This window comes from Manis pentadactyla, chromosome 4 (assembly GCF_030020395.1).
Source record: "Manis pentadactyla isolate mManPen7 chromosome 4, mManPen7.hap1, whole genome shotgun sequence".
NCBI lineage: Eukaryota > Metazoa > Chordata > Mammalia > Pholidota > Manidae > Manis > Manis pentadactyla.
Window position 1 is genome coordinate 150887584 of NC_080022.1, and position 24905 is coordinate 150912488.

A 24905-nucleotide genomic window follows, 5' to 3' on the forward strand; every position below is an offset into this window, starting at 1 on the left:
CCCTATATCCCACATTCCATCCTCCTCCCCAGGATCCAAGGCTTCACTCAGCTTCACAAAGGGGTGCAAGATGAAGATGTGACTGCAGAGGGAAAATCCCGGGACAAAATACCTTTGAAACCTAAATTGAAGGGAGAAATCAACTGGGAGAAACTCATTTTTTACCCTACAAGCAGTCAGTCATCCATTTCTACTCTCTACTGCCTCTCACAACCCCGGTTGCAAAAGGGGCCCCACCCAGCCTCTCCTGTCCAGATAAGCCCTCTATGGATATGAAGACTACTTCTCTCCACCCCTTAGAAACACCTGTTGATATGGAGATGCACTAAACCAGGAAAGATATTTTGGAAGTATTGCAGTTTTACCCCTACCCGCTCCCAGAACAAGCCCACACATGCTGCAGGGATGTGGACAGGCCTGGGAAGTAAGAAGACCTGAGATGGAGCCTCCTAAAAAGTGAAACAGGAGATTAACTGTGGGGGGGGTCCCCACAGCTTTTGCAGACAACTGGGCAAAAACTTTTTGTAATAACAGGGATGTTGTGTGCTCCATTTTGGGGGAGGGGATGCTTGTGTCAAGTCACTGATGCTTGGCTGCACCGGTTATGACCAGAAAGGACTCTGACCTTTCCCAGAGATCTTCCTTCCCGGAGAGGCCCAGTGAGCACAGGACCCCTGGCAGAGACCAGTGGAGCTTGCTTCCAAGAACTGGCCTGTTTCCCAGCCAGCCCTGTAGCCATCCCCGAAGTCCTCCTGGACTCGCTCCTAGTGGTAACTCCTCACCTCCACACTCAGGCCCTAAGCTCCCATTTGAACGAAGCCTGCATGTGTGAAGTGTCTGTATCAAGACAAGACGCTCCCTGCTACTTTTGACCTTTTCTGAGTCCATTTGAAAGAAAAATGTCATTTCTATCGCGAAAGGCAAGTAAACAACATGGCTAGTGAGAATCAGCAGACCGCTTGAGCCTCGTGCCCGGCAGGGCTGATGGGCGGGTTACAGAAGCGTGCCCAGGGACTCTCAAGGAGCTCCCTCGGTATAAGGTATGGTTAAAACATGTTTTTTTTTTTTTTCTTGAAGTCCGCCAGGCTCTGCCAACCAGACTGCTCTGGTGCTCTCAGGGAGGTCAAAATAGAGTAGGCGTTACTGGTCCCACTTTGCAAGTGGGCAAACTTCAGTAAAGGAGGCCAAGCTACTGCGCCAGTGTTACGGTGTTGAGACCAGGCAAGGTCAGCAACCCAGAACAGCATCTAACTCTGACGCAAACCCTGCTGGAGGCGGGCAGTAAGGACGCCTCTGCGCTTGGTACTCGCGAACCACAGGCGGGCTCCTAAGCTGGGAATCGTCCGGTTTCCAAGAGCACAGGCCCAGCCCCGCGGCTCCGCTGGACTTGCGATTGGCTCCATGGGGAGGGGGCGGACCAGGACGCCGAACCGACGTCATGGAGTCAGGCAACGAGAGCGGAGCTTCCGGTTGTCAGTGGCCGGGAGGCCGCCGCGTCCGGTCGTAGGTCTGAAGCCTGCCGTCGCCGGGTAGCCCTCGACCCCTCCGCGCTCCCTCTGGTGAGTTAGGGGTCGGGGGCGAGGAGGGCAGCGGAAGAGCGGCGGGGCCGAGACCCGAACAGGCGGTTGGCCACCAGCCCTCTTCGTGACGCCAAGCCCCTGGTTGCCTTGAAACTCCTGCTTCAGACGTTTCAAAAGCAGTTTTATCTGTTTCTAGCTGCCTGTGTAAAATGTTCAGGAATAGTAATGACTTGATATCTATAAAGTGATTTAGAGAAGGTTAAGTATTTGTCTGTAGATGTACTGTTTTTGGTAAATCAAAGTCTTACCTGCTTCTTTCCCAGCTGGTGGCTAATGCTGTGTAGCAGCATTATCTGAAATCAGTGAATCTCACCCAAATAGCAATTTACTTGATCTGAACCCACAGAACATTAATAAGCTGCTGACAGCCCTGAATGAGTGCACCGAATGGGGCCAGGTTTTCATCCTGGACTGCCTAATTACAACCCTAAAGATGACCGGGAGGCTCAGAGGTCGGTCTGTTTGCCTGCTTGGTGTCTGGGAGTCTTGTCTGATTGAAAAATTTCTAGTGTCTGTGTGAGAATAAGGGACTGTTACGTTGAGGAAGATCAGTGGCTTATGGGACAGATACTGCTGTCCTCGTGGTACTCTCTCACTCAATTTAGGAACATTTTAGGTGGTGGAGTAAACCATGAAAAAATAGCTTTTCTTAAGAGGTGTGTGTTTTACACTTCTTATGTGATAGCGGTTCCTGGCCACTTGACAAACAACGGTTTCTGAGTGTCTCATTGTAGTGACAAACTTTCATTCTGTCAGGTACATAGTAAGTGGCTTGATAGGAGTTAATTGATCTGAGCTATACCTGTAATTTAGTAGTAGGTAAAGTGTGTTTGCACCACACACACACAAAATTTCTATATTTAAAGTATTCCATTAGATACAGAAATCAAAGCACTCTGAATTTAGAGAAGATTTTTGAAGGTACACCTGGGTTGTTCTCAGCCCTTTCCTCCTTTCATGTTACACATTTTCTCTATCAGAAATGAACTCCTAAATTTCATATACACATACACACATTTTAGTTTACAGAGTTGGAATCTTTACCAATTTTTATGAGCATTTTATGTATATAGGCATTGTAGTAGGCAAAGTACTTCTGAAGAAATATTGGCTTTGTATTAAAGCTGACATATTTTAATTATGGCAGATAAGAACCTTCCTTGCCTGGCTGAAGCTCAAGCTAGTATAACGTAAGTGCTCTTCACTTGTCTGGGAAATTGTTCCCTCTGGACTTCACTAAAGTTTACCTTGATAGATCCTTTCACTCATTGAAAGTACAAGTATCTTCTGGAAAGAACTTTACAGTGATAAAATTTTATTTTCTGTTGGTCATTGACATGTCACACTTAATTACTCAGCAATTATTTTTTGAGTCCATGCTCTTCTAGGCCCTGAGGATATAGAAGTGGATAGGAACACTTATTCTGAGGGATGGGGACAGAAGTACGTATAATATGTATATATAGTAGAATACATAATATGTCAGATGATAATAAGTGCTAAGAAGAAAGGTAAAGCAGGGAAAGATCTAAGCGATACTGGCCACTTGGGACTAGTCAGGGAAGGCCTTCCTGAGCAGGTGGCATTTGTATAAAGACCTGAAGGAGGTCAAGGAGTTCAGTCAAGTAGATCTAGGAGGAAAGGAGAGAAACAGTTTATCTTGTATCCTTAACTGAATATAGGTAACTAGCTGCTCATGTTGCATAAGAGCTATAAAAGATTAATTTCTGAAGAACGCTCGAAAGATAACTCAGTATTCAAGATTTCGTAAGGCATTTAAGTGTACGTGGCAGGAGCTAAGACAAGGAGAATAGGTTGAGAGAATATTTCAGTGCTTCTGTTAAAAAAACAAACAAAAACCCTTTGAAAGATTCTCTTATCCTGAAGGCAAGCGGTTGGGTAGTTTTCTCTGTCAACCCACTTCTTCCTGCATCTTACAATGAAACCTTCAGCCACACTTGGATGGTATCTCTCACTATGAAATAATACTCAGAATGCTTAATTTGACTTCCTGTATGTTGAGGAGAAATAGGCTGTGAGGCAGGGCGCTCTTACAGAATAAGGGGACACAACTCTGAAAAGGAATATAAATAGTGTGAGCTTCAAGTGTTTGCTTTAGTAGCCAGTTTCCTTCCAGTCTGAATATCCCTTACTGCTGATTTCCTAAAGTCTACCACTGTACATGCTCTGCCTGTAGTTTGCTGGCTTTGCAGTATTGGATCCCAGTTTTATTACCTGTGCTTGGAGCTTTGCCTTATCTAATTGATTCTTTAATTTCTTATACTTGGGCCATGGAACTCTGACACATTATAGACTGGATTAAGCACAGAAATTATAACTCAAGATGTTAATTTTCCTTTTCTGCCCTCAGCATCTGTGAGCGGGTAACTCCCCGACTATCTCATGCCAACTCAGCAGTGGTGCTTTCAGCAGTAAAAGTCCTAATGAAATTTCTAGAGTTGTTACCTAAGGACTCTGACTGCTACAATATGCTGCTGAAGAAGTTGGCCCCTCCACTTGTCTCTTTACTGTCTGGGGAGCCAGAGGTGCAGTATGTCGCCCTGAGGAACATCAACCTAATTGTCCAGAAGAGGTTGGGAAAAAATGAATTAGTAATGATTTAAGTGTTTATCATTTTGAATTAAACTTAATAATATCGATATATAAAGAGGCAATTGTTAAGCTGTGTTTAATGTATGGAAATGAAAATGTGTGGCAGAGCAACTTGCTCAGAGTCAGCAGGGCATTGATTTCAGAGTGTTCCTATAATAAATGCTTGGTGTTGCTCTCCAGTTGGGTTTGTTTTCTGAGGGCCTCTTAATGGTATCCTAGCTACTGCCTGCTTAATATGGAGCAGGCCATTGTCTGGAGGCAGAGTGTCTTTCTTCCAGAAATTCTTTTTGGCAGTATATATCCTGACCACTAAAAAAGGATAAAATAGTCTGCCAAATAGACAGTTAGAGGGGTGTAGAGGAAGTTTGTGGGTTTTTTCCCTGGGGCTAGTGGATAGGGAGCAGAGAGGCACAGCTTAGATATCAATACAGACTTAGAAGGATATATCAATATATATCTCACCTTTCTTATCTCGGGTTTCTTCATACCCCAGGCCTGAAATCTTGAAGCAGGAAATCAAAGTCTTCTTTGTGAAGTACAATGACCCTATCTATGTTAAACTAGAGAAGTTGGACATAATGATTCGCTTGGCATCCCAAGCCAACATTGCTCAGGTGGGATCTAAAGCAGACTCAAATTATTTATAGTGACTTAGATCTTAAGGTCTGGCTTTCAGAAAAAGGTAGACCATGAAATTGCTGTTTGAAAATGCTTAGTCATTGTCCACTTCTGGATTTTTACCAGGTTCTAGCAGAACTGAAGGAGTATGCCACAGAGGTGGATGTTGACTTTGTTCGCAAAGCTGTGCGGGCCATTGGGAGGTGCGCCATCAAGGTGGAGGCAAGTGTCTGGTGGTAGCTCTGATCACTTCAGGGGATTCTGAGTATTCACTCCTTTCTTTAAAATACATTTTTAAAGTTTATTAAAGGAATAAAGGACATAGTTAAAATATTAAAGAACTTTTAGTTAAAAGCTGGTGCACCTGGTCCCTCCCCTGCCAGAGAGAATCATTTTGACTGTTTCTCATTTTAGTTATTTTGATTATTTCTGTATCTCTAATATGTTTGTGTTTTATTTATTGATTTACCAATTATAGACATTGTCTATTAACTTTCTGCTATGACGTAAGCAACTTAGTTCATATATCCTACCATTCCTACTTCTACCCTCCTATTCTCTGGTATAGTTATACCATGAAATTTATGTTCCTTTATTGATTATCCTTATAAATTGAGATAATACACCTATATCTCTTGTTCTGTCAACTGTAGTCCTGCAAAACAGTATGCATACTGTGACTGTAAATATGTAGAGTCACCACAGTACACATAATAGTTATTTTCTTACACAGACTTCTTTTTCTCAAGTTTTATGATGGCCTCTTTTTCTTGAATTGTGTGTCTTCATTCTAACCCTATCTTCAACCAGCTTTTCAAGCTTATATCAAATCTGTATAAACATTTTGTCCTAGTCCCTTTGAGCTTCTAGTCCTCTGTCCTCTCTCTTCTTCCAGTCTGGCTGATTGCTTTCTTGGCCTCTGCACAGCCATCATTCCATACAGCCTCTCTTCATTGCTGTTTCTTGTCTTTGGTATGTTTTTGTAGTGATCCCTTTTTTTGTGGTTGTAGTAGGTTCTCAGTCTGGGATATGAATGACAGTTGTTTGTTTCTGCAGTTTGAATTGAATCATCTGGGGTATTATATGGGTGACGTTTTCTTGTGTATATATATAGCTTTTCAATTAAGGTGTTTACCATGCATATAGTAAATTGCAGCCCATTTATATTAAGAATGAGATGACAGAAAGTTCACTAGGATTTCTGTGCACCTGTAGGTAACACTTTGTATTCGCAGGTTTTCTGCTTTAGGGCAGGGAGTTGATCTTGGTAGTCCTGGAGCCTCTCTGTGGTCTTACAGGGCTGATTGGTTTCTAGCTTGGTTGCAGCCTTCCAGTAGGTATATGAGCTACAACTTGCATTGCCCTGCTTCATCAGTCACCAGTCCTCCACTTGTTTTTCCTCATTCAGAAATTTGTTGAAAATATTGATGGCCTCTATTCACTGTGATTGGTAGATTCAGAACTCTGTATTTGTTCTTACTCCTTGACTGTGTGCAGTTCTGCTTAGATTCAGTGTTGGACCGTATGATTTCTCAAGGATCCTAAACTAATTTGTGTAGTATGTCCAGCTAGGACTTCATGAGAGAAAAACGAAACATCTCTGTCAAAGAAGCTTCTATGAAAGCCCAGTTCCTAATTGCCCTTCCTTGTTTTTATTCAACTCAGTGATTCTTCATTACCAAAGACAAGTTAACCTCTGATACATCATTTAGTAAACTAGCTGTTATAGCAAGGAGTTAATTAATCCTCTCTCCTCCTGGTTCTTCTCAGTTGCTTCAGATTCTTAATACAGTTCTGTCACTCCATTTCAGAAATGGGAAAGTCTGTTACATCTTTTTTTTTTATTACCACACTTCACATACTTACCTGTCTTTTTTCTTTTTCTTACTGAGGTATAACCACCTACTTAACGTAGATAGTTTTCAAAGGAATTGTGGTAGCTTAAGAGTTTCTTTGTGCTTTTCACTGCCACACTGTCATTGTCTTACTGATCTCTGATAAAGTTGTAAAGAGTTGTACAAGATTATATCCAAAGTTAAAGAGATTTTTCTACCCCTGGAATTAACGATGGCCTCATGTATTGGAAATGATGGCCTCATGATGGAAATTGTTTTCAAAACATTTATATTCCTGGAGGCCATTGGTGCCATGATTGTCACTAATTGTAAAGTTGTCATAATGTGGAAGAGATAAGCTTTTCTTAATTTTTTATTAAAGTATCATTGATACACCATTTTATGTTGGTTTCAAATACACAACACCGTGGTTCAACATTTATTTACATTATTAAGTCCCCACCCCGTCCAGTGCAGTCACTGTCCACCAACATAGTAAGATGTTTCAGCATCATGAACTACTTTCCGTGCTGTACTACTAGCCAGTGACAAACCTATATTGTGATTGTGAATTATTGTGCCCCTAATCCCTTCCCCCCGCCCCAACCTCTTACCCTTGCTAACCACTATTCCCTTCTCGGTGTGTATGAGCCTATTGCTGTTTTGTTCCTTCTGCTTTGCTTTGTTTTTATACTCCACAAATGAGTGAAATCATTTGGTATTTGTCTTTCTCCACCTGGCTTATTTAACTGAGCATAATACCCTCTAGCTCCATTCATGTCGTTGCAAATGGTAGGATTTTTCTTCTTATGGCTGAATAATAATCCATTGTGTATGTACCACATCTTCCTTATCCATTCATCTTTTGATGGACACTTAGGTTGCTTCCATATCTTGGCTATGGCAAATAGTATGGCAAAAATCATAGGGGTGCATATCTCCTTTTGAATCCAGGATCTTTTTTTCTTTGGGTAAATTCCTAGAAGTGGAATTCCTGGGTCAAATGGTTTTTCTATTTTTAGTTTTTTAAGGAACCTCCAAACTGCTTTCCAGTGGTTGTACCCATTTGCATTCCCACCAACAGTGTAGGAGGGTTCCCCTTTCTCTGCATCCTCGCCAGCATTTGTTGTTCCTTGTCTTTTAGATAGTAGCCATTCTAACGGGTGTGAGGTGGTATCTCATTGTGGTTTTAATTTGCCATTTTGCTGATGATTAGTGATGTGGAGCGTCTTTTCATGTGACTGTTGGCCATTTGAATTTCTTTGGAGAACTGTCTGTTCAGATCCTCTCTACTTTTCTTAATTGAGGTACTTGTTTTTTGGGTGTTGGGGGCATATAATTTCTTTTTGGATGTTAATCCCTTATTGGGTAATTGCTTACAAGTATATTCTCCCATACTATAGGATGCCTTTTTGTTCTGCTGATGGTACCCTTTGCTGTACAGAAGTCTTTTAGTTTGATGTAGTCCCATTTGTTCATTTTTTATTTTGTTTCCCTTGACTGAGGAGATGTGTTCAGGAAAAAGTTGCTCATGATTATATTTAAGAGATCTTTGCCTAAGTTTTCTCCTGAGAGTTTTATGGTTTCATGACTTACAGTCAGGTCTTTTTGATCCAGAAGAGATAAGCCTTTAATGGCTTTCACTTCTTCCTATGACTCAGGGCTCCCTGGTGGGAAAATGAAAGTATGTGAAGAATGAATTTTCTCTGGAAAGTTGAGATCAGCCTTCAAAAGTCGTGCCTTTTTGCTAGTGTCCCGTTAGCTTTGGTTACTTGGATTTGCCTGCAAAGTTTTTGTAGAACTGTTTCAATTATGAAAGTTACCAGTTGGAAAGAGTTACCTAGTCCCCCAAACACAGTGGTTGGGAAAGGATAGGCAATGATTGCCTTGGGATAGAGGGACACGACCCAGCCAGAGAACTGTGACAGACTTGCTGTACAGCTTCTAAACTGAGCTGTTGCTTTCTCTCAGGGCCTCTTACTCTTTTTTTCAAATGCACAGTAGGTTTCAGAGATATGACAAATGAGAAAAAAGGTATTTTCGTTTAGTACTTAGCTAAGAGAACCAGGCCTATTGGAAAGTTTATGTGTCTTTAAGAGTTGGAGTTATATTTTTATCATAACTGTAAGTACAGGTGTGTCTGCAAGTATCCTGAGGTGAGAAAAATGCATTAAGTTGTTTAAGTTAAAGGTCAAGCAGTATGCTGTTGAGTCAGTAAATAATGCCGAAAAAGCAATCCCATAGTACTGTTTTTTTATTCCAGTAACTTTTGCCTTTTTGTTTTTTTTTTTAATGGGTTTTACTCCCCCACCCCCAGCTTTACGGAGATATGATTTACAAGTTAAAGTTGTATGTATGTACAGTGTATACCTATTTCTTTAAGGAGAGAAGCAAACCCCTCTCCGTTCTTAATCTTCTAGATAAAATCAAATTATTTTATTTAAAATAATTTAAGGCACTAAGTTAAGACCAGGAGTTTTCTGTTCTTTGGTGTTCACTATTTCTAATTTGTATAGATTAAGATAAGATACTGATTTATGTCTCATCCTTTAAGTCAAAAATAAACAACATTTTAATTTTTTCCTATTAGGAAAGTCATATGTGTTTACTACATAGAGTGATAAAATAAGACAAGTCATAATAGAACACACTGCTTTCTCTTACCCTCATCCCTGTTCCATCTCCCAGAGATGATATAGACTTGATTTTAAACCTTGGTTTATATTGTTCTCCATGCATGGGTGTATTTTTTTACAATTAGTGAGATCATCCTACAAATGCCATTAACTTTTGTAGTTTGCTTTTTTCACTTATTATACATGGATATTTTCCCATGTTACCAATAACATTTTGTTCATTTTTAGTGGTTTATAGACAAAATGTGTGATTGCTTCATACTTTATTTAGCCTTTCCCTTATTGTAGGACTGTAAAGTTGTTCTGCTCTTTTTCCCAGTAATGGTATAAGGAGGATCCTTGTAGTCAAGTCCTTGATTTCTAGTTGAGGTGAACATTTTTAAAATCGTTTTTTGTTAAAGATATTAACCCTTCCTTTTTTTAGCAGTTATTTTCCCAATTTGTTTTCCTTTGGATTTCATTTAACTTCTTAATGCACAGATGTTTACATTTCTTTATGTAGGGAGTTCTCAGTTTTTTTCTCAATGGTATCTCCAGTGGCACACCCTAGAAAGCAGTCTTTTTCACTTTAAAGTTAGGGGCACCTTTATTTTCCACTTCTATGGCAGTGATTTTTTTTTTTATATTTAAAGAGGTTTTTGATAATTAAAATAGAAATAATTTTGCTAAAAGATATGAATGTGGGGATCAAACCCCAGAACAAATCATTCTTTTCTTACTGTTATGAAATATCTTAATCATATACTAAATTTTATATGTGTGTATATGTTTCTTTGTTTTTGGGGCTTTTCATATCTCCAGTGATTAGATGTTGATTTTGCTCCTCTGCCATCCTGCTTTAATGGTAATTTTTTTCAAAATCAAAAGCAATATGATTTTGGTGACAGTTTGTTCAAAAATTATTAGCCCAGACTTAAAATGTTTTTTAAATGCATCATGGGAAATGGTTTTTTGTTTGTATTTATAATAATGATACTAAGGGCTCTCTAAATGTTAGCTTTATATCAAGCCCTGTGCTAAGCACTTATTAGCATTATTTAACTTGTGAAAATTTAAACCTTACAGAAGCCTATATTCTACATACTTTATAATTCATCATAACTTCTATATTTAATTTTCCTGTTTTGCTGTTGTAATAACAGCACAGGAATTACTTGCTGAAAATGAATTAAGTAGAATCCAAAAATAGCGAATATAGAAAAGGTGGCAGAGTCATTTCATGATGCAACAGAATCATCCTATATATGACTTTGTGTAAATAGCCTCAGCTGCAATTTTGTTTTCATTAAATGGCTTGGAGTGGTTGAAGTTATTATGGTATCCGTGACTGTAATGGGGTATGTGGTGGGGACTTGATAATGGGGGGAGTCTAATAACCATAACATTGCTCATGTAATTGTACATTAATGATACAAAAAAGTTATTGTACCTTTAAAAGATTTTATTACAGAAATTTCAGGCATACAGTAAAGTAAAATTGATTAATCAGTTCTCATGTACACATCATGCATCTGAACAAATATGTCTTCTCCCTCTCCCTCCCTGTTTAAGGGAGTGGGGTGCTATTATATTTTAATGCACATGCAAGATATGATCTTAATAGAGTAGTCCAATGTGTATATGTAATAGATAAGGTCCTCTAAAAAGTATTGTCACAATACCTTACCCATACCCAACAACTAACAATAATTCTTAATCTCATTGAATACGCAGTCCATTTTCAGTTTCCCTGATTGTCTTTTGTTGTCGGCTTGTTCAAATCAAAATCTAAATAATATCCACACATTGTATTTGGTTATTATATTTCTTAAGTCCTTACTTACTTGGTGCCATTTATTGAAGGAACCAAGTCATTAGGCTTGTACAATTTCCCAGTCTGTATTTGGCTGGTTTTATTTTAGTGATGTCATTTATCTCATTTCTCCATCCCCTTCGGATAATTAAATCTAGACGCTTGGTAGTACTCATGTTTACTGTTTTTAACAACCATGCCTCTTAGGTGATGCTGTGTGCTTACACAGCATCTTATATGGAGGCATGTAATGGAGTGATCCATCATAGTACATTGTTATATATGATAAATCAGTCATTGGTTTGTTTAGGATCTTTCTTCTGCAACTTTTCTCCTTTTAAAAACTGACCTACAGTTTTATTTATTTATTTATTTTATTAAGGTATCATTGATATACACACTTATGAAGGTTTCACATGAAAAACATTGTGGTTACTACGTTCAACCATAGTATCAAGTCCCCTCCATACCCTACTGAAGTCACTGTCCATCAGTGTAATAAGATGCCACAGTCACTACTTGTATGACTTACAGTTTTAATAGATTAATTTTGTTATTTGTATTCTCCCAAATTCCCCTCAGTAATAAAAGCTGAGTAGATTAAATTCCATTTTTTAGATGTGCTAGAGGCTGTGTAAATTGCAATTTAGGGCCATAGACTTTCAGTTATATAGTTCAAAAGATGGAAAATTTTCCTTAGAGCTTTTTGATTCAGATAACTTTGAATATATAATGAAAGTTGTGGACTCTCTCCCTGGAGAATATGCTTATATGTACATTTATTTCTATTTAAAGACACCCTTCAGGCTGTCTGCACTCATCTGTGAACTCCAGATAAAGACCTGTGACCTCATTCTTTCCCTATTCTTTACTCCTACCTTAACTTATACTTTCCTTTAATTTCTATTCTTCTGGCTATCCAAGATGATTATTTTCATTTAAACTAACTCATATGTTAGTATACTTTGTAATGAATAAAATTTGGGGTATATCTAGAACTTCTGTGTCTCGCCGTCAATTATCCTAGCCTTGAGTGTAGGTTGCTCAGATTAAGTGCCTGGTCTTTTAGTCTGGTTTGGTTGATGTACCTGTTTGTTTTAATGCTGAGGTTGCATTATTGGAAAAATCATCTGACTACTAATTTAATATGTTCCTCTTTGCAGCAGTCTGCAGAGCGCTGTGTGAGCACATTGCTTGGTCTCATCCAGACCAAAGTAAATTATGTGGTCCAAGAGGCGATTGTTGTCATCAGGGACATTTTTCGCAAATACCCCAACAAGTATGTTGAAGTACTTCTGCCCTGCTTTCTCAGATAGTTTAGGAAAATTTTTAAGTAAGACACTTTGAAATTATCTAGGTAAGAATTATTCTTACATCACGTAACTGGTCGTAAGAGGATACTTTATTAAATATCACCTATAAAGTGATTGGCACAGGATTAAAACCTGATTTTTCAGTAATAAAAATTCTTCATTACTTTTAGAAGAATTGAAACTCTGTCTTAACATGTACTGTTGGTTAGCATATATTGAAAACGAGATTCTTTGGTGGTGAAGTTACTATTAATATTAAGATACTCATATAGTCTAGGTTGTCTGGGTATAATTACCAGACATAATTAATAATTATGTCTTTTCATTCTCAGAAATGTCTCAGTTTGGATGATAAATTAAACGACCATCATGCTGTAAAAGCCAGGAAGGTGACATCTGCCCTGGTCACTTTACATGTTGCCTAGTACTCTGTAGAAAATTATAGGACATGTAACAATAGATTTTCAGTCTCAAGCCTTTTTTGAAGTATTATAGCTGTTCCCATAAAGCTATGCAAAAATCTACATTTTCACTCCACAGAATTTTTACATTGAGGTCTCTTAGTTTATGAAGTGAAAATACTATTTTAGTTTTTATTCTGAAAGCAAGTAGTTAGGAATCTAAGAGAGTGGAATAAGAGCAGGTCTTGAAAGCATCCTAAATTTCATTTTGCCTTATAGTCTTAGAGAGATCTTGTGCTTGAAGCCTCTTTTTAGTCTTTAAAGACAGTGTTAAATGAAGGAACTTGCAGTAGGTTAGCTTATGGTAGACTCGTAATTAGGAAAAATATTATAGCAAGGTAGTGGTATATTAAGTATTGTATATATATATATGTATATGTATATATATACATATATATATATATATTTTTTTTTTTTGGAAAGGGGCCATGTATTTTTATCACTCTTCTTGAAAAGAGGAGGGTTGGCTTCTAAACTTGGTGATTAAGGTAGAGATGTATATCTCAATATGATTGGTAGAGAAATGTGACTATTTTGGTTTATGATTAGTATGTTATGACAGTTTCAGGAAGAGCTACCAAGAACCTGGTTTAATCAGTGGAGGGAGGGCAAACAGTTAAATGACCTATTCAGTTGTCTACTTCTAATTTATTATACAGTGTCATTCAATGTTTTAAATCAAATTAGCAAGGAGACAGATTCAACATGGTATAAGAGAACTGTAGATCTGTAAAATTAAAATAAATATTTGAATTGTTTCTTTGGAGAAATATGTCATTAGTGGGGGTACCTTGGGAGGAAAGAACATAAGTATGTCTATAAAAAGCAGAAATAGGTGGATTAAGGGACAGAATTACTATTTGTAGTGTGGATGCTGCTGTCTAACTCTATTTTCCTAAAAGTAAAGTGGGGTTTCTGTTCCTCTACATGAAGGCAAAATGGAATATAGACAGGAATCTTCTTCGATCTAGTTATAAGAAAGATTGTTAGAAATATAAGTGGTATCATGTGACATCACAGGTTAATTTTTCCTTTGAAAATAATATATGATGAGCTTTCTATAATAAAATTTTATGGTTTAATTATTAAAACATAATTGAAGGGAAATTTAGGACATTTATTATCTTCTGGCCTAAAGTCTTTATATTCTTTTGACTGTGAAAGCTTTTATAGTTTGATGGTTTGGTTTAGGGAACCTTGTCTGTGGTTTTGCCTTTAACTCACTGTTAAGTACAGTTCACAGTTTTGCCCTCAGTAACCACAGTCCATTTTGTTTTATCAGGTATGAAAGTATCATCGCCACTCTGTGTGAGAACTTAGACTCGCTGGATGAGCCAGATGCTCGAGCAGCAATGATTTGGATTGTGGGAGAATATGCTGAAAGAATTGACAATGCAGATGAGTTACTAGAGAGCTTTCTGGAGGGTTTTCATGATGAAAGCACCCAGGTGAGTGATCTGTATCCTGTGTCCTAGATCTTTTGGGGAAGATTTCAGGGAAAGTAAAGGTTAGGTAGTTTTGTATGTGTGTGCATGTGTGTGACTTGATATGTATATATAGTATACATATATATGTATGAATACACACATGTACGTAAACTGTATAGAGACAGAAAGAGAATGTTCATTTATGTGTGTGTGTGTGTGTTTGTGTATATATATATGCATAGTATGTTCATTTTTTTGCCAAAATTGATGACCTTTTTCAGTTGTGCTGATTTCTGGTGGAACAAATCTGCCTAACTTAGACCATGGTTCCCAAACTTTAATGAACCGCAGAAACACCTAGAAAAAAACCCCACCTAGAATGTTTACTAAAGCACAGGTTGGTGGGCCTCACCCCTGCAGTTTCTGACTTGGTATGTCTGAGATGGGCCTAAGCATTTTCATTTCTTACAAGGTTCGGGGTGCTGCTGCTGGTCAAGACCACACAACTTTGACTTAGAGCAGTAGTGGCTTAACAGGTAACTACCACCTGTTAATTTCCTGTCACCTGAAGATGATTACCCATTCCTGGAAGTAGTCGTTATGGCTCATTACAGCAGGGGTTTCACCTGGGGCTTCGGTGAGGGCTGGCAAGTTTAGTTTGTACAGGTTCTCTGGATGGCTAGACTCCTTCCCATCTTCTATCTCTCCTTTACCAAAATTGAGAGACCTGACCTAAGAGCCACAGGCTCAGAGAAGCAGATAAATTATTTAACCCCTTCTCCTTGGCATTTGTACTCACTGCAATTTGAAATTCATGTATGTAGTTCACCACAGCAATTTTAATAGGCATTTATAAAGAACCACATGTAAGACAGTGCCTGCATGGTTCAGTAGCCCACTCTTAATTAGCTATGATCTGGCATACTTCTACTGTGTTGACTCATGCCCCAATACAACAGATGATTATTCCCCCAAAGTTGTTGTTTTGGTGGAAGTAAATAATAAATGACTTGCTTAGGAACCAGTTTCATTGCCATCAGGATGTTAGCATGTACTTTAAAGAAATACAGGTGATTATCTGGGCAGGAAATAAATAAGCAATTTTTGATGCCAAGGATGCGATTGGGGGAATAGGAGGCATAATGAGTTTTTAGTTGTTGAATACCTATGGCCATTGTTGATACTGACTGAATCTTAACCTTGTCTCAAGCAAAATCAGAAAGATCCCATTGTAATTTATAGTTGGGGAAATGCCACCTTGGGAATGATAGTGTGAAATAATGCAAATGCCTTCATTTTTATCTACTGAATTATATCTGCTTAGGTGCAGCTCACTCTGCTTACTGCCATCGTAAAGTTGTTTCTCAAGAAACCATCAGAAACACAGGAGCTGGTACAACAGGTCTTGAGTTTGGCAACACAGGTAAGAATTCTGGAGAAAAACATGAGGTTGATTTGTCTGGTTAAATTGTGAGAAATTATGAAGCTCTTCCAAAGAAGGTTCATTTGAGGAGATTTTAATTAGGAGTGCAGTCTTTAGATCCTGTTAAAATATAAAAACAGTGCCTCTTACACATATTCCAGTGAATTATAACTGATTATGTGGCTTTTAAATGAATTAGACCGACTCCACTTTCTATGATAATTCATGAGAATAGAGTTTCGACTCTAGTGTTAATAAAGGACATATTATGTAAAAAAGACATTGAGTCTCACAGTACCTACTTCTGGGTGTCTTAATTTTAGCTTTCAAATGAAAATAACCATTGTAGGGGTGGTAAGTGCCACGCCAGAGATTTCACACATTGTCTGCCATGTGGAGTGCAAGGTGCTCATGCTGCTGCTTCCTTAGTTACTTGGTATTTTTCATCCTGCCCAGGATGGGCTCTGCTTTCAGGAATGTGGCAACTGGCCTTAGAGGTCAGGTAACTGTTAGTGATCATCAATCCATCATGATTTAATGATGTTCTTCATTAAATTGGAGAACAGGCTGGCTTTAGCAGGCTGTCAACTCTTCAGATGTGTCTACACATGGAATCTGGTCCAGATGGACCATATACCATTTTTCTCTTTCATTTCCACTGAAATTTGAAACCCTTTCACAGCATTTGCCTAGTTCTGAGCTGTCGTCCCTATTATTAATTTTATATCTTTTACAATTTATTTGTAAGAAGTCTTTGAAGTGATTTTTTAAATTGCCCTTCAGATATCTTCCTTTGCCTGAAGCAATTACCATAACCGTCAAGGCAATGGTTACTTAGTATTACTTTTTCCTACTGAATTGAGCATTCTAGACTTCCTGTTCCAGACCCTTGATCACGCATTTGTGTCTCTATTAAGATGAATTCAAAATAATTTTCTAGAGAGAATTTTGGCCTTGTTCCCTCCCTGCTAACATCTAAATAGATAAAGGATAATCTCATCATCAAGCAGGTATCATTGGTAGGTTGCATTGTATTCACAAGTTCTTGACCCTATCTCCATCCATCTCCATTGTCTATTAAGGCCCGTATTTAACAGGTAGCATAGGAGAGCTATATTGAATTCTTATCAGAGTTCAAACTCAATCTTATTAACTCCCAATATTTATCAAAATTTTGCCTGAGGTAAAGTGTTTTGGGAATATTGCTTAAAGGTTAACAAGGACACTTGTATTTACAGATGATTGAAATTGACCACTGAACCAACCCAGAATAGTAGAGAGCTGTGTATCTAGACTGTATTGTATCTGACCCTTAATAGAATTGCTTTTACTGAATTAGACTGATACCATCATCTTGTAGTAAGGGTTGCCATGAGAAACTATCATGTTTGGATCTGTTAAAATCATTGTTTATGCCATTATATATTTTCTTTGTTATGAGGCCCCGTGAAATTTCTAACTAGTTTTGGGTTCTCCTATACATTGGTGTATATAGTTAATTGCCTCTGAATGGCTTATCTGACGAGATTACTTTTTTATATTAGTTGTTTGAAACCTTAGAGTCAAATAAAAATGTTATGTAAAAAATGTGTAGGTTATTGTGGCATATATTTTTCTGCCTCCAGTTCCAATTTATGCTCTCTAGCCTAAGATGAATTTTTGTATGTTTTGCTAAATCCTCTTCTAGAACTGGCAGGGTATAAATAAACCATCAGACATTCTCGATTCTAGACTTTCTATACAAAGACTAGTATAGAATCTTATTAGCAACACTCATCTGTACACTGCTTACAGTGTACCAGGCATTTTGATAAGCACTTGAGATATTAATCTCAGTAAGCATTGATAATGTTAGTATTTCTATTTTATAGTTGAGGAAAAACTAAGACATAGAGACCCCTGTTAGTATGGGCTGGAGCTAGGACTCAAGTCCAGGTAGCCTGGCTCTAGAGTCTGCCCTTATCCACTAGACTATGCTGCTTTTCCAGTCTGAAGATTTAAGAATGACTTTGAGAGTACACATTCCCTGCCTTCCCTGCCTGAAGCACTATTGTGCGTAAGCCAGTGTGTATAAATGAAGCATGTAATTTTAAGATCATTGTGGATGATAATTTCATATTTGGATGTGTATCGTGTCTAGGCTTGCCTTTCCTATCCAATTAATGAGGTCTGAGAAGTTAGAACAAAAGAGCAAAAGTTTTTTCCACTGGATGTTTTTTCAGAGATTTTTTTTCTCAAGTTTGTGAAATAAACCAAATTGAATGAAGTTGGTAAGTGCCAATTTAAGTTGAGGGCAGTGTAATCTGAATTATGTTCATTTGAATTTGGTGGTAGAGTTCTGTTTCTGCCACATTCAGTGGTTCGGGACATGATTGAGCATATTTCCGTTTCATACTGCTACCCTTCTATCTAATAGAGTTAAAACTGTACCTACGCTGAGAATTCAGTGAAGTATATGTGAAATCTTTGTGTTTCTAATTTGAAATAAAATGGTGGTATGCTTAGAAATACTATTAGCTAGAGGAAAAGAAAACCACCCCTTGAATCTGTGGCTTCATTTCAAAAATTTATACTTTTTGCTTTGACAGTTAAAGAGGAATTAGTAAACAATGCATGCAGAAGTGACCAGACTTCAGTAATTAACCTTTGCAAGTACACAGAAGAGAAGTCTTCATCTTAGTTTTTCTATGAACGTGAGACTACCATCATCAAAATCACCTGTGCTGCTTGTTAAAAATCAAATTCCTGGGCCCCATTGCTGACAGAATGAATCAGAATCTCTGTGGTTTGGGCCTACTATAAGCACTTTCACTAAAGTTGGTGCACATTACAGCTTACAAATTACAGTTTTAGAGCTTGCCTGGTAAGAATTGTTTTGGAAGCTCTTAAATGTTTAGAAATACACTGTTTTCTCAAGATCCTGACAAAGTCCTTTGGGGTCAGCGGTACAGTAGATTGAAAACCAAACTTTAAAAAAATATGTAACTATACTTTTTTTATACCATTGATGTACAATCTTATATTGATTTCAAATATATGACACCGTGGTTCAACAGTTACCCATATTATTAAATCCTCACCCCCTGTAGTGCAGTTACTATTTGTCAACATAGAAAGATGGAGAACCAAATTTTTTGAGTCACTGAAGATGTAATGGCACCTTAAATTCATAAAAAGTTTCCATTTCCTTGTCACAAGTCTTGACCTGTGGCCCTGATTGTGGCCTCCATATGAATAGTGAGACTGAAAGCCAGCTTTTAGTTGGCCTGTTGAATCAGCCCTCAGAACAACAGTTTGAACAGGGGAGGAGGTCCTTGCCTGCTCTTGACGTTAGTCTTGGAAAATTTGTACTCATTTCTCATAGGACTATTTTTTTAGTCAGTGTCGCTTAGGACTTAAAGTGTTTTTCTATCTTTGATCCAGTGATTCTGTCTCTAGCAACTTGCTCTTTTACAGTGTTTTGAATTTGTGAGAGACTCATAAATTTTTTTCAAAGAAGTACATAATTTTGTGAATTCCCAAAGGAACTTTCTCTTTTTTTTTTGCCATTTGGTTAAATATGTGCATAATATATGAGAGAAATAAATTGAAGTAAAATATTTCATTTTGATCAGTATATTATTATTAAACTATATTATAAACTTTAATTCCTTTAACTATAGTACGTGCCTATAAAGACAAATGAATTTTCCCAGATTAGTGATGTGCAGTGTTTATTTTAATTGTGTAATAAAACATAATTAGTCTACAAATTTTAAATGATGTGCTTTGGGGACTGAATATGAAGTTTAATGTTTTAATTTATATATTCAACAAGAGCTAGGGTAAGGATTGCTTTCCTGACCTGATGTTTTGAGAAACTTGGGTTACGCTCTTTTAAAAAGTCAGCTTGTTCATGTTTTATAATGTTCAAGCTTTATTTCCCAATGGAAATCTAAGTGAGAGGTTTCAGGCTGCTATTTATAAACACTTCCTCAGAAGCAAATTATCCTGCTCCCCCAAAATAACAAAACAAAATCATCTACATTGGATATTACCACTTTTCTTTAACCCTGGCATTTCAAATACTCTAAACATTTTTATATGACATGAACTTCACACATATATATATTTCTAATAGAATATTGCAAATAATGAGATAAAGATTATCCAGATAAAATTTACCACTTTTATACTCTGTTAACTTGCTGTATCTCAGTGTTGTTTGTGTTTTTCTTTGTCTTTAGCCAGCAATGTGTTATGAGTACAGATTGATACATAACTAAGAAAAACCGTTTAAAACAATGTAGTCAAAAACATTCGGGTCTCTACTTGTATTGAGCTGAATAAGTGCCTTAAGTGGCTAACTTAGGAACCAGTTCATCTGCTTGATGAGAAACTCGTGTAAAAGCTTTCAAGTTGGCCTACTTTAAAGAAAATAATTTTGTATGTGTGTTTTAAACACAGAAAGTGAAATGGAGACTTAGTATTACCTTTAATAACATGTTATTGCTGGAACAACTGGTACATAAACAAATATAGACATTCTGAGAAGTAGATAGCAGAATATTTATTGCTACTTTGTAATGATTACAAAAATAGACAGATAGATAAATGGAAGGAGGAAGAAAGAGGCAGCAATCTGAATGTCCATTAGTAAGTAATGACAGAGTACTGCATATACAGTGGAAAACTTCACCTTTGTGTGCCAGTATGGAAAGCAACTTGCAAAGCACCATATATCATATGAAACTGGTTTTGTATAAAATAAATATACTGATGCATGGGAGTTGTCTGGAAAAATATATATACCACACTGTTAATATGACTGGGGGGTAGGGATTTAAGATGGGGAAGGATGGATGATTGAGGAAAACTTATATTATGCACTTCTAAATTGTGATGTGGCATTGATTAATTTTGTTTTAAGCCATTAGCATGTGTAAAATTATGTTAAAACTAACTTAAAAGACCACTAAATTCAAGTGTCACCCTTTTTGGAAGCACTTAATTACATGCTGTCTTTAACAATTTTTATTATTTTAGGTAATAGTCCCTCCCATACAACATTGTGATGATGAATCTGTGATCTTGTTAAAGTGAGGCGCTATGTGCTGTTACTTCTTTATTTCCAGGACCTAGCCATTGTCACCATAGTAGCTACTTAATGCATATTTTAATAAAGAAGAAAGGTATGGATGAAATATATATGAGATATATTTCATGAACAATCCTGCTAGTATTTATAGGAGTTAAAAAATTATTTTCATGTCCCGAGACCATCTCAGACAGTTAATTTTTACTGGGTTAAACTTTAGTTCCCTTTTCTCAACTTCCCTTTGGATTTGAGTCTTAGGACTAACCCACTGCACTTAACATTTAAATTCCTTGAAATATTAGAGATTACAGAATTATGACTGTATTAAAACTATATTGAGTCTAACTATGTAAATCTCTCCAGCATTGCCTTCATAACAAACGCAACAGTCTGGGTTCCTGTATGCAGAAAAATGCCACTTACGCCTTCTTTCCCTTGCCTTCCCCAAGGATTCTGATAATCCTGACCTTCGAGGCCCGGGGCTGTATTTATTGGCGCCTTCTCTCAACGGATCCTGTCAGTCACAGCCAAAGAAGTAGTCTTGTCTGAGAAGCCACTGATCTCTGAAGAGACAGATCTTATTGAGCCAACTCTACTGGATGAACTAATCTGCCACATTGGTTCTTTGGCCTCTGTGTACCATAAACCTCCTAATGCGTTTGTGGAAGGCAGTCATGGAATCCATCGCAAACACTTGCCAATACATCATGGGAGGTAAGCAGGTGAAGTAGATGAATTAGAGTGAGAAGTGACTCTGTTTAGACAGAGTTGGTTTTCTTCATGTTTTTATAATGTAGAAAAGAACTTGCATGCATTTTGCCTACCTGCTGGACTGCCCTGAGGGTTTCATCTGAATACAGTGAGCACACATACAATGACAGACAGAGGCCCCTCTGTGTTCTAATCTGGGAGAAGATAGGATTGTGGCTTTCGTGGTGGTGCAGACCTTCTAAACTGATAAAATGTGAAAGCTGCTTAGGTCTCCAGTAAGAGGCTAGAAATCTTCCCAGGGTTGAAAACTTGGAAGAACTCCTATATGTACATTTAACTGTCTTTAGCCTTTAACTTTGCTTGGGGCTTATGGAGAAAGTTATCAGATATTGCTTCCCTTATGTTGTAAAGCTGTTAATGAAATAATATTTACAGGTTGTTTTATAAAAGCAGCTTACATTCTTTGTGGACATTGATTCTCAGTTACTTGTGCCTGTTCTAGCAAATTAAATTGATCATCTCATTAAGGAAATTCTGTTATGAATAGGTTCTCAGGTAACGTGAAACTCGTAAGGTATCTTTAAATTTTAGTTTGGGAGGAATGACTGTAATAAACTCTTATAGTGGGAATCTTGGAATCCTTTTGCAGTCTCCTTCATTAATCATAGTAAGGCTTAAATCTAAGTAGAATTTAATCCCAGAGGCATTAGAGTACTGCACTTCCATTAAAGAGTGTCTCCTACCATTCTCTAATATACACTGCGGTTTAAGTGGTTAATGAGTAGCCAGAGTGCAGGATTTATTGCTTTACAAATTAGCGTAGTCCACATTTTGGGTTGACTATTTAAAATCTATTTAAACAGACTGTGGGCACGGATAGACAAAAAGGAAAGGGCGATACCAAAAAAACTTAGTTTCTTTCATTAGCCTTTATTTGAGTTGAGTCTTTGGTTTTAGGGTAAGTGCTATGATTTTCACCCATAGGGGATTTGAGGCTTCATAAGGATTAGGCCTTGTAGTAATAGTGTGTTTTTCCTTGTAGGCAGGCATATTTAACATTCTCTAGATACGACCATTTGATTTTAAGGTGTCTCTCCTTGTCTTGCTCTGAGTTTTGATAATAGATAGGAATTTACTGATAACTTTTGATCTTCACCTGGGAGAGGGAAAGTTAAACTAACAAACAGAGCAGCCCTTTCTAGAACACAAGGTAAGAACCAATATTTAAACTATTTAAAAAGAAACAATCTCTTATATAGGGTCTTTACCTGACTAATAGCCTTTAATTTCTTACCTTCACAATACCATATGTGGTTCGGCTTTTTAGATAACCTTTCTGTCCATTTGTCCTTGTTTTCTGTTCTTAAAGGAAACACAAACACAGAAAAGTCCCCTTTGAAATAAATAGGGGCGGTATATTGCTGTAAATGGCATGTCTGTAGTAGTCCTGACATTACCTAGCTCTCTTCTGCAGCATAAGGTTAATAATGATATTCTTCTGACATGAAATAACAGCAACATTGTAAAACCTTATTCTGCCTCTTCTAGAAGTGTAAAAATACTTACCTTCAGTAAGTCTTTTAAAATCACTTGGGAAAGAAAGGGAAGTGCTTTTCAGTTGGGTGTTTCTCGTAGTACTTGTTAGCTGTAGGGGTGAGATGGTAAATAGTTGTCTAATTTAGAAAAATCTCAATTTTTAAAAAAACTTCTTGCTTTGACAGCTGTGCAGTTAATGTCCCATGAATTCACAATGGGAAACATTTTCATGTTAATTTGCTTGTATTTTCCACTAGGAATGAATGCATAATAATGATTTACCATGTTTTTAACTTGTAGAAATTATTGGATCATTTACCTCTTTTCATCTGACTCACTTTGTCTTCTCATAATACTCTTCCTTTTCCATTACAGTGAAGGAATATATGTACCTTGTTCACCTATTCTGCCTTGTATTTCAAGGTTCTGATAAACAGTGTGACAGACATCTCCTTAAATGGTATGTGTCACAAGATGAGAGAATTTACATCTGCAGAGAATAAATGCCCTTTATAGAGATCTCATGTACTTCTTACCAGATGTATATGAAATCGCTTCCCCTTTTGGCTTTATTAATTTGGGGCTTACTTATATTTGCCCCACCCTGTCTACATACTTCTCATCTTGGCTTCCTTGACACTTTTTTTCCCTAGGTTATCTTCCTTAGCTTGTTTTTCTCTCTTTAATCTTTGCAATTCTGTGTTCATTCCCTTCTTGATTATTAATCTTGTTTGTATCACAAGGTTCATTCTGAACCTTCTCTTTCTGTGTTTGTCTTTGTATTCTCTTGGCAGAATTCATCTGCTAAAAACAGCAATACCAGATAGAAGGTTTTACAGTTTACACCATGTTTTCATTTGATCCTCTAAAGTAAAACCGTGTTTTGGTAACATTTTTATCATATTATTGGTGAGCAAACTGTCTCAGAGTTGTTGTCACTTGCCCAAGATCATGCAAGTCGTAGTTGTTGGAGTACCACTTGGTCTTGGTACTCTTATTCTAGACCCCCTACTCTTGTCACCACATCACATCTGCTGATTTCACCTGAGATGTGTATATGAATTTCTTCCAAGTTTACCTCTCTGCCAGTCCCTTGTCTGTAACTCACTGTTGGACTTCTTTTTTTTTACTTGAAACTTCACAGTTGAAAATACTGTACTGTTTTTCCCATTATCCTTCCAGATTCCTCTGTGATTATAAGGAGCATCACTAGTGTTGTGCTGCTTAGTTTTTGTTTGTGTATTCTCTGAGTTTGAGTCTTCATTGTTTGTCTTCTGTCTTCAAGTGTTGTCAAAACCTATCTAGGCTTTTTGGGTTTTGTATTTTAAAAAACATTTGTTTATTTACGGACTTTTTTTTCTTCTACATTTTTTCTTTTATTAAGGTATTATTGATATGCATACACTCTTATGAAGGTTTCACATGAAAAATACAATGTGGTTACTACAGTTACCCATGTTATCAAGTCCCCACTCATACCTCATTGCAGTAACTGTCCATCAGTGTATAAGATGTCACAGATTCACTATTTGCCTTCTCTGTGCTACATTGTCTTCCCCATGACCCCTCACACCATGTGTACTAAACATAATACCCCTCAATCCCCTTCTCCCTCCCTCCCTCCCTCCCTCCCCATCTGCCCTCCCACACCCCTCCCCTTTGGTAACCGCTAGTCCCTTGGAGTCTGTGAGTCTGCTGCTGTTTTGTTCCTTCAGTTTTACTTCATTGTTATATTCTACAAATGAGGGAAATCATTTGGCACTTGTCTTTCTCTGCCTGGCTTATTTCACTGAGCATAATATCCTCCAGCTCCATCCATGTTGTTTCAAATGGTAAGATTTGTTTCTTTCTTATCACTGAATAGTATTCCATTGTGTATATGT

At 37.5% G+C, this 24905-nt stretch overlaps 2 protein-coding genes across 2 annotated transcripts in view; both read left to right on the plus strand.

Annotated features, from left to right (window-relative positions):
• The first annotated feature begins 1913 nt into the window (after positions 1-1913).
• Positions 1914-21262, plus strand: LOC130683495 (AP-2 complex subunit beta-like). Its single transcript, XM_057501196.1, has 9 exons — positions 1914-2032; positions 3952-4173; positions 4687-4807; positions 4938-5033; positions 12238-12353; positions 14131-14296; positions 14748-14811; positions 15600-15698; positions 21225-21262. Exons 1-7 carry the CDS (start codon positions 1968-1970, stop codon positions 14790-14792), a joined length of 831 nt encoding a protein of 276 aa, XP_057357179.1. The 5' UTR covers positions 1914-1967; the 3' UTR covers positions 14793-14811; positions 15600-15698; positions 21225-21262.
• A 95-nt stretch (positions 21263-21357) lies between these two features.
• Positions 21358-24905, plus strand: part of LOC130683504 (leucine-rich repeat-containing protein 37A-like) — a 228805-nt gene continuing 225257 nt past the window's right edge. The window contains exon 1 of the mRNA XM_057501206.1: positions 21358-21489. The gene's annotated coding sequence lies outside the window, so the exon portion shown is untranslated. The remainder of the gene's footprint in view (positions 21490-24905) is intronic.

Coding starts and splice junctions, on each gene's coding strand:
- LOC130683495 (XM_057501196.1), top strand. CDS start 1,968: ATGGGGCCAGGTTTTCATCCTGGACTGCCTAATTACAACCCTAAAGAT. Junction 2,033..3,951: donor GATGACCGGGAGGCTCAGAG/GTCGGTCTGTTT, acceptor TTCTGCCCTCAG/CATCTGTGAGCGGGTAACTC. Junction 4,808..4,937: donor CCCAAGCCAACATTGCTCAG/GTGGGATCTAAA, acceptor GATTTTTACCAG/GTTCTAGCAGAACTGAAGGA.